This window comes from Porites lutea, chromosome 2, assembly GCF_958299795.1.
Source record: "Porites lutea chromosome 2, jaPorLute2.1, whole genome shotgun sequence".
NCBI lineage: Eukaryota > Metazoa > Cnidaria > Anthozoa > Scleractinia > Poritidae > Porites > Porites lutea.
Genome location: NC_133202.1, coordinates 24,140,156 through 24,150,733, shown reverse-complemented (window position 1 = coordinate 24,150,733; position 10,578 = coordinate 24,140,156). Strand labels below are relative to the sequence as shown.

At 37.1% G+C, this 10,578-nt stretch overlaps 1 protein-coding gene across 1 annotated transcript; it reads left to right on the top strand.

Annotated features, from left to right (window-relative positions):
* The first annotated feature begins 290 nt into the window (after positions 1 to 290).
* Positions 291 to 9,194, top strand: LOC140925880 (lactadherin-like). Its single transcript, XM_073375722.1, has 5 exons — positions 291 to 298; positions 1,006 to 1,190; positions 3,821 to 3,943; positions 8,035 to 8,357; positions 9,045 to 9,194. The coding sequence occupies exons 1-5, from the start codon at positions 291 to 293 to the stop codon at positions 9,192 to 9,194; spliced, it is 789 nt and encodes a 262-aa protein (XP_073231823.1).
* Positions 9,195 to 10,578: the final 1,384 nt, after the last annotated feature.

Here is a 10,578-nt window from a genome sequence, read left to right as displayed (position 1 = left end):
CAGTTCCTTACTTCACTGGTTATCATTTCGCAGCAAAACTTGAGCAAAATCTCAGTGTCGGTGGCTAGTCGTTGATATTTACCTCACTGCTTCGCAGTTCGGTAAATACCAAGACTAGCCACCTCCACTTCGGTGAATAATTGTTATATATGGTGTAGCTTCCATTTATTACTAGATATCGATGAATGTACAACACAGACTCACGACTGCTCTTCAAATGGCATTTGTACTAATGTGGAGGGATCCTTTCAGTGTGAATGTCAACCAGGATTTACAGGGGATGGAAGAACATGCGAGGGTAGGTTAAAAACAAAATAACTAGCGAGAAGCGGTTTTTCGCGCTTTTTTTTCGATCCGTTTCCCCCACTATCTTAGAGCCTGGAACAGGCTAAAACCAGCCCCTATCCTAAGCTTTTGATCTAAAAGGTTGTTGTGAGGATAACGAACAGTTCCTTACTTCACTGGTTATCATTTCGCAGCAAAACTTGAGCAAAATCTCAGTGTCGGTGGCTAGTCGTTGATATTTACCTCACTGCTTCGCAGTTCGGTAAATACCAAGACTAGCCACCTCCACTTCGGTGAATAATTGTTATATATGGTGTAGCTTCCATTTATTACTAGATATCGATGAATGTACAACACAGACTCACGACTGCTCTTCAAATGGCATTTGTACTAATGTGGAGGGATCCTTTCAGTGTGAATGTCAACCAGGATTTACAGGGGATGGAAGAACATGCGAGGGTAGGTTAAAAACAAAATAACTAGCGAGAAGCGGTTTTTCGCGATTTTTTTTCGATCCGTTTCCCCCATTATCTTAGAGCCTGGAACAGGCTAAAACCAGCCCCTATCCTAAGCTTTTGATCTAAAAGGTTGTTGTGAGGATAACGAACAGTTCCTTACTTCACTGGTTATCATTTCGCAGCAAAACTTGAGCAAAATCTCAGTGTCGGTGGCTAGTCGTTGATATTTACCTCACTGCTTCGCAGTTCGGTAAATACCAAGACTAGCCACCTCCACTTCGGTGAATAATTGTTATATATGGTGTACCTTCCATTTATTACTAGATATCGATGAATGTACAACACAGACTCACGACTGCTCTTCAAATGGCATTTGTACTAATGTGGAGGGATCCTTTCAGTGTGAATGTCAACCAGGATTTTCAGGGGATGGAAAAACATGCGAGGGTAGGTTAAAAACAAAATAACTAGCGAGAAGCGGTTTTTCGCGCTTTTTTTTCGATCCGTTTCCTTCACTATCTTAGAGCCTGGAACAGGCTAAAACCAGCCCCTATCCTAAGCTTTTGATCTAAAAGGTTGTTGTGAGGATAACGAACAGTTCCTTACTTCACTGGTCATCATTTCGAAGCACAACTTGAGCAAAATTAATTCGTAAACAGTTCAGGAAATAGAAATCAATGACGAGATCACATAGTTTATCTTTGTGACCATCCATAGATATCGACGAATGTACAACACAGTCACGAAAAAAACAAACAAACTAACAAACTTGATTTAAGGATAGGCGATTTTTACCTGGGCTGCAAAGGGGCTATTTTTTCTGAGGGGGGGTGGGGGGGTGGGGAGGGGGGCGGCTATACACACTCAGGCTACCATAAAACCTTGTCGGCAACCATAGCATGCAACAGAATCTCATGTGAGACTGAAACATAAACTCATTCAGAACATTGTACCCTTTTGAAAGACTTTCGTAACCAAAAAAAGAGTACAATTTTTAAGTGGGGGCTGTATAATAACTTTTTATTCCACAATTATGAATAAAAATAAACAAGTTAGCCATTAATTCTAAACAGGAAACAATTTGCATTATTTCCACGCACCCCTCCCCCAATCCCTCTTTGTCCCAAAATATAGCGTGACAGTATAACGTGACTAATTTGACGTAACCGGAAATTCCAAAAATTGTTGTCCTTCTACGAGCATAAAATGCGACAGACTGAGCTGATTTACGCTAGACAGAAATATTGTATTGTATGAAAACCAGAAGTATACTAAAACAGACAGTTAACTGCCCATTGATCCCGCCTGATCCAGGGGCCTCACTGACTGCACGGAGACTTTACTGCGCTTTTCACAAACATGCGAACTCTAAAGTTCAAAAGCCACCTTCACAATTGTGTTTATCGCTGCCGTCAATCATAATTACGATCACAAGCAACGAACCTTGAAACAGAGAAACACACAAAACGGATCGAAATCCACAAATCACAAACCATGACCTTTTGAACCCGTGAAGTAAAGTTTTGCTTCCTAAGAGGTCCGTTAAGATGATTGACAGCAGCGAAAAACGCAATCGTCGGTTGGGTTCTGAACTTCAGAATTCGCATGTTTGTGAAAAGTGCGATCCTAATTTGCGGTCCACAGTCTACATGAAAACGCACTATTTTTTCCACAAGATGAAAAATATTCAGTTTTAAGATTTTCCTCATGGTATTTTTCTCTAACTTAAAGGAATAAAATTCTTTGCATTTTGAGAGCCTATAAAGTTTAAAGATTTCTCGCTCGCATGTTGCGTTCACCAGCACGCACTTCAAACAATGTAAATAGGTGAAACGATCGATAACATATTTTTTACCTGATACCGATGTGAGTTAAATATTCGCTCCAGTTCTGTTTGTCTCACCCAAGACTAACTTTTCTTCATGGAAGATAACTATGCCGCTTTATAAACTCGTCCGAAGTTTTTGTGCCAGCTAAACAATATGGAAACACTATTCACAGTGACTCCTTGGATATTAAAAAGACTGAACGTGACGCACTATTATGCCTTTGTTTACTTCTGATCACATCTTCAAGCGAAGTCTCTCATTTCAAGCGATTCATCTCAATGCACAATAATTGACCATTACATTAGTTAAAATCCTATGGTTCATTTATATTAATGCTGTTTTTGCCCCTCACGTTGACTGTGTTCGTTCGTATTCAAAACACCTTTACGAAAATAAAGGTCGTATGAGTCATGTGTGTTATGTTTCGAGATAAATGGATTATACGCTTTTTTAAGTTTCCATTTTGCGGTGACTTCAGTTTACATCTCCATAAAATGGTAAAAGAAATATCAAGAAACATCACGCGAGCTGAAAATTTTCAAAGGCATGTTTCTGAAACTCGCTAATGCTGACATCAATATAGCGTGCTTGCTGAATGGGCGAAAACACAGAATTGTGATCACAAGATCTTGTACAAATTTAATGATAAAAGCTTAGCAAGATACAGAGACAAACAAAAGCAAACCCCCTGACACCTCGACATGGGCTACACTTGTATGCTCTACTCAGTCACCAAACCTTGTCAGTAATAGCTCCTATTTTCCTCAAGTCGCTCTCTGTGAAGCTCCCGGATGGGATGTCCCGGAGAAGCTTTAAAGTGGTCATCATTTCGCAGCAAAACGTGAGCAAAATTAATTTATAAATAGTTCAGGAAATAGAAATCAATGACGAGATCACATAATTTGTCTTTGTGATTCATGAAAAAAACAAACAAACTAACAAACTTGATTTAAGAATAACGACTATGGCCTTTATCGGTGTTTATTTCAATCATCCATGGATAACCTTTTTTGAGAAAGTAATTCAGCAAAAAACACACACACAAAAGTGACGTTTTCATATATATGTTTTCCGTTCGCATTCTTGCGATTATCGAAAGGTTAAAATATGGATTGAATATCACTATCCATGAATACGGAAGGAAAAAAGTGTAATCAAGCATTAGCGAATATCAAACGTAACGGAAAAAAATAAAAAAATAAAAAAATCCATAATGATATATATCGTGTAGCTTCCATTTATTACTAGATATCGATGAATGTACAACACAGACTCACGACTGCTCTTCAAATGGCATTTGTACTAATGTGGAGGGATCCTTTCAGTGTGAATGTCAACCAGGATTTACAGGGGATGGAAGAACATGCGAGGGTAGGTTAAAAACAAAATAACTAGCAAGAAGCGGTTTTTCGCGCTTTTTTCCGATCCGTTTCCCCCACTATCTTAGAGCCTGGAACAGGCTAAAACCAGCCCCTATCCTAAGCTTTTGATCTAAAAGGTTGTTGTGAGGATAACGAACAGTTCCTTACTTCACTGGTCATCATTTCGCAGCAAAACTTGAGCAAAATTAATTTATAAATAGTTCAGGAAATAGAAATCAATGACGAGATTACATAGTTTGTCTTTGTGACCATCCATAGATATCGACGAAAGTACAACACAGTCATGATAAAAACAAACAAACTAACAAACTTGATTTAAGAATAACGACTATGACCTTTATCGGTGTTCATTTCAATCATCCGTGGATAACCTTTTTTGAGAAAGTAATTCAGCAAAAAACACACACACAAAAGTGACGTTTTCATTTATTTGTTTTCCGTTCGCATTCTTGCGATTATCGAAAGGTTAAAATATGGATTGAATATCACTATCAATGAATACGGGAGGAAAAAAGTGGAGCGTACGTGATTATTTTTAACGTTTCAGATTGACTCAAGTCCCCAGGCTAAATCTACCTATGATAACCATCTAGCGTTGACCAATGTGGAAGGCGTTGTCGATTCCCGGTAAAATGTCATCAAATGCAAGATATCACCCGAAAAAAGGGACCAACAATTGTAAACACTCTCCTTGTCTAAGTGCTTATCTCATATTTTTGTTTTACAATTCAGTTTAGATATTCTTAAACACGTCAAGTTTGGACTTGTTTTTTGTTTTTTAGTTAGACAGTGGTTGAAGCCTCAGGTTTGGAGAAAGTTCTCTGAAAGCAAAACAAATAAAAAGAAACAAGCAAACAACAGCAACAAAAACAAAACGATGTAACGAGAACGCGGGGAAAACGAGCCACACTTTGGGGAGGTTCATAACACTGCGCCACTATAGAAACCAGAAGGTGACTGGGTCGAGTTGACTTTCGCAAAGATCTCTAGGACTGTCACTAGGGCCAATTCGTGACCAAGGCATTCTCAGTATAACCATCCCAGAAACAATTGTGCGAAATTTCGACGCAAGTCACCTTCTCATCACGAATTGCTCCCCTTAAGGCAAAAAATACAATCCACAGCAGGTGAAATTAGAAGCTATGTGTAGGAAACTAAAGGGTATTTTAAGTATCTTGGATCAAAGTGGGAATTTCTTCAACACATTATCTATACTCGCTTGGTTGAAACGCTTGCTTTCAGGATAGTGGCAAATACACCACCGACGGTTAATAAAACTGTTCGATCTTTCAAGCGATACTTTTGTTCTTGAAGTTAGCATCTTAAGTAGACGTCTTAGCTAACAACAACATAAGCTTTATTACCAAATAAAAGTTAACTTAATTTACAATATAATATATTAATAAAAAAAAAGGTAACATTTACTCGGAATAACTAAAAAGCTAATCGAGCTGAGTAAAGCTAAATAATGTTCAGGCATAGGAGGTAGGTTGGCACTAAAGCTAGAACAAACAAGGAATTAGTAAATAGATAAAAGGAAAAAAATGAAAAAGGAAAAAAAAGAAAAAAAAAAAGAAAAAAGACTCACGAACAGTAAGACTGTAAGATGTTTGACATGACTTTGTTTTTAAAGGATTTAAGGGGGAGGTGTTTAATGCTTTTATCAAGGTTATTCCAACCTTTACAGCCGCAAAGCGAAAGTTGAATTTACCATAGTTTGTTTTGATAGTATTGAGGTAATAGGTTGATTTAGAAGTAAGCCTAGTATTGTATGAGTGTATGGATGCTACCGTTTTAATGAAATTTTCAAAGGAAGATGGAAGAAGATTATGGTGATAGTTATACATGAGGAGTGCATTATGAAGGGTAACAAGATCAGTTAATTTAAGAATGTTTAATTTCTTAAAAAGAGGCTCAGAGTGATCACCTGGTTCCGAAAAAGTTATAATACGCGTTGCTTTCTTTTGAAGAATTATCAAAGGTCTGAGAGTAGAACTATAAGTATTGCCCCAAATTGATAAACCGTAGGTGAAGAAGGGGTAAATAAGTGAATAATATAATTGAAGTAGTATGTTTCCGTTTACATAATGTCTAATTTTAGATAGTACCCTAATACCTCTTGAAATCTTCTTGCTCAATTCGTGCAAGTACGGTTTCCAGTCCAAATTAGAGTCAAAAATGAGTCCTAGGTATTTAACTTGGTTATCAGATTTAACAGACATATTGGAGATATTAAGATTCAACTTATGAGCTATTCGTCTTTGCGGAGAATGGAATACCACAAAGCTAGTTTTTTCAATGTTCAGAGATAATTTGTTAGCAAATAACCACTGGCTCACCTTATCTAGTTCTACATTTAGGATGGCTTCTAAATTTAGAATGTTAGTATTGTCAAGAAACAGGTTTGTATCATCTGCAAAAAGGTGAAAATCCAAAACGTTGGAGCATTTAGGCAGATCATTTATATATAAAAGAAAAAGAAGTGGGCCAAGCACTAACCCCTGTGGTACTCCACATGAAACAGTTTGGTAATGAGAATCAGTACCAAAAAAAGAGACAAACTGTTTTCTGTTACTTAGATATGATGCAAACCAATCATTTACAACACCTCGTATACCATAATACTCCAACTTGGTTGATAAAATTTTATAATCGACAGTATCAAATGCTTTACATAAGTCTAAAAAAATGCCACAAGAATAGGTGCCATTATCGATTGATCTCTGTATCTTATCGGTCAAGAGGAGAAGAGCATGGATGGTTGAATGCTTTGATCTAAAACCAAACTGATTATTGTATAAAATAGAAAATTTCTCAAGATAGCTAATAATTCTATTATACATTATTTTTTCAATTAATTTATTGAATATAGAAAGCAGGGAAATAGGTCTATAGTTGGAGACTAGACAGCTGGACCCTTTTTTGTGAATTGGAACTACTCGGGCTACTTTAAATTGATCTGGCACCATACCAGAAGAGAATGAGCAATTAAAGAGCAGCTGAAGAGGGACTGATAAAACACTTTTTAAAGTCTTAAGAAGGGAGGTTAAAATACTAAATGGGCCACAAGCCTTGGTTGAACTTAGGGACATAATTAAATTCTCAATCTCAGTTGAATTAGTAGGTGATAAGAAAAAACTAGAGGCCTGGGGTTTATCTAAATAATAATCAAATGCAAGATTTGGTTTTGGTACAGCTGAGGCCAAGTTTTTTCCAGTGTTAGAGAAAAATTTATTAAATTGATCAGCAATGACTTTATGATTTGTAATCTCATGTTCATTAATAATTAATTTGCTAGGCAAGGTGGAACCTTTGGACTTGAGACATATAAGTTGCTTTATTCCTTTCCAAATTTCTTTTGTTTTTGCCTTGTTGATAACAAAATATTCTTTATAATAATTGGTTTTACTTAGTTTAAGTAGATGATTTAGTTTGTTTCGATAGCATTTGAATTTGGTATGACTGTAACATGTACGTGTCTTCAGGTAGCGCCTATACAACCTATTTTTATTTAAAATGGATGCTTTTAATCCCGGGGTGATCCAGGGCTTTGTTTGAAATTTTGATTCCTTTCGAGTAAGTGGCTTTAAAGGTAAATGACTATTAATAACATTGTTTACTTTTGTATAAAACTTATCAAACATTTCAGTAGTATCTGAGAGTCCATGAAACAAATCAGACCAGTCAATGGAACTAAATTCATTTATAAAAACTTCTTCATTATAACTAGAATAATCTCGTTTATATTTTTTCTCTTCATGTCTTGAAAAAGCAAACCTCTCAATGATAAGAAAATTAGGCAAATGGTCTGTGAGATCATGTAATAAATTCCCACTGACTGTTTGATATTCAATAGAATTAAAGAATATGTTATCAATTAGAGTAAAAGAATGACTTGTAATTCTAGTTGGTTTCAGTATGTGAGGTTCTAAAAAGAATGAACCTAGAGTATTAATAAAATCCTCTGTCAGAGGATGTTTATCGTAGTTCAAGAGATTAATATTAAAGTCACCAGATATTAGGCAGAGCTATATATTAGCTACGACTAAGGTGATGATACAAACTTTTCTTATCCCTTAGTTTCTTGCTTCGATAATCCCATCGGTGTTGCTGATTCTAATATCATCCTTAACAACCAAATGACTGCTTCAACAAAGTATTCTGGTCATCCTGCTCATCACGGTAGACTTCATTACAGTAACAGTGCCTGGTGCGCTCAAAGCAGTTCCGGAAGTCAAGATTGGCTTCGAATTGATCTGGGAACAACATATCAAATATGTGGTGCTGCTACCCAGGGTACTGGACACCAGTCATACAACGAATACGTAACGAAATTCAAATTGTCTTACTCCTCTGATGGAAGCAGCTGGACTATGTATACTGGTATTGGAGGCTCAGAAACGGTAAGGTTAAAAGCACGAAATTAAGGCCAAAAATTTATAAATTGCACAAATATGGCAGAATTTCGAGGCCTTTGCAAAAACGTTGCCCTATTAGAATTACTGATTTCTTTCTCCGCCGTTCAAAGAAGAAAAAAAAAACAGTTTGTCAAGGGCTGTTGGCTTGAAAAGCAATTTTTTTTCAGACAATCTCAGTCGGAATTCTTTTGCATGTAAATAACCTTAAACAACAATTAGAAAAGAAAGTTAAATAAAGTGTGTTAATACAGTTAATTGTATTTTGTGTATCTTGCTCCGTTATCCAGTGGTTTCACCTCACAAAATTCAGAATCCTATGACGTTTTACGGCCTAAACCAAAAAGCACCTTCTTAATTGATTCTGCCATTTTGAATCAATGAAATATTTTCCATGTTGCTTAAAACCCATATAAATCGAAGTAATCATCATAGAACATTTGATCGGTGCTTAAAAAGGTGCTTAGGACCTCTGACGTCTGTCGAAAATTAACCCTGCATCTGCTTTTTGATCCTTTTAAGAGGGTGCCAATGGGTAATACACCGAGGTGAAGCCGACGTATATAAGAGAACTTGGAAAAGGTCTAGACCTATTCATGACAGGACAAAATTTTTTGTAAGATCTCCATTTGAATCATTAAATCGTATCTTACTTTTTCTTAATTTTTGTCTTAGGAATTTCACAGAAATGGGGGCAAAAATACAGTCGATGAACAGCCCTTGCCATCGCCACTGTCCACACGCTACATCCGCTTCCATCCAACAGATCAAGTTAGCTGGAACTGCCTCAGAGTGGAACTATACGGCACAACGACTTCAAAATAATCAGCATTCATACACTTAGAAAACCCTTGATTACCAACACACAGGCGGCCCAAAATCACTATGTAATCTTTTGTTAACCCTCGGACGTACACGCAAATTCATACCTCCACGGTGGTACAAGAGGGGGGTGGATAGAACCAATCCCCGGAATTTTTGATATGTTGCGGTATTTTGAAGCGATTTTACCTTTAGTGGAAAGCCTTTGATCTTCTCAACAAGATGAAGTATATTTTAGGGGTGGTGGCGCTGCTGGAGGCCTGTGACGTCACCAACAATGGTCGCCATCTTGGCCGCCATCTTGGATTTTACCAAGAATTAGAAATCAGGTTAAAAACCGCAAGAAATGGTAATATTTTGTGTTTTACATGAACAATAACATATAACTAAGCACTTTGCATGATTTTAGCCAGAAGATTTACTTTTATTGTTGAAAGAAGTTGAAAAAACATGTATTTTCACCCCAAATTGGCTTGACCACCGGCTATTTATGACGTCATATTTCGTAACCATAGCAACTGACCATCACTACACTTGTCTCAAAATGTGCGCGAGGGATGAATGAACAGCTGTGCACGGCCGTGCATAGCCGTCCATAGCCACGTGCACACATAGCCGTTCATAGCCGTGCATAGCCGTGAATAGCCGTACATAACAGTGCATAGCCGTACATAAGCCCTACACAGCCTTAGGGACTTGTCAGAAATTAGCAGGGGGGAGGGGGGGTGGAAACAGTCACAACTTTTTGAGACTCAGAAAAGGGAGGGGTCATAAAAAATGGGCCGTTAAAAGGGGGAGGGTCATGCAAATATATGCCCGTGATCATGTAGAGGTTCCCCCACAGAAGAAAAAGGAAGTTCTTTATCTGTTAAAAGAAAAAAAAAGAAAAAAAAAAAGAACAACGGAACATTATGGATATTAACTGTGACGTAGTATTGCAAGAATTTAACAAACATCTACTTTTCATTTATAACAATGCTATAGAGTCTTATTGCAATTATGAATAATGTTGTTAATGTTACTAGAGTTTTGGCTATCCTTTTCATCACTGTCTTCATCATCACCATCAGTGCTGCTGTGAGCATCTTGATCATCATCATTTATGTCATCAGCATTTTATTTATTTTATTGGCTTCGCATTGATACCATCACTTTCATCACTATCATGATTTTCATTTAAGTTGAAGCGTAGATATTGCATGATAATTTCCTGTGATTCATTGATAAACAATCCCTTCTCAAAGGCATATTGGATATATGGCCTTTGTGCTTTGAGGCAGAGCCCACTTATTAATTCATAATGAAGAGATTATGAGCCAATAGGCTCTGTATTCAACATCATGCGACTCCGCTGAGACGCAATGGTTTCAATAACTCTTTTGCAGTT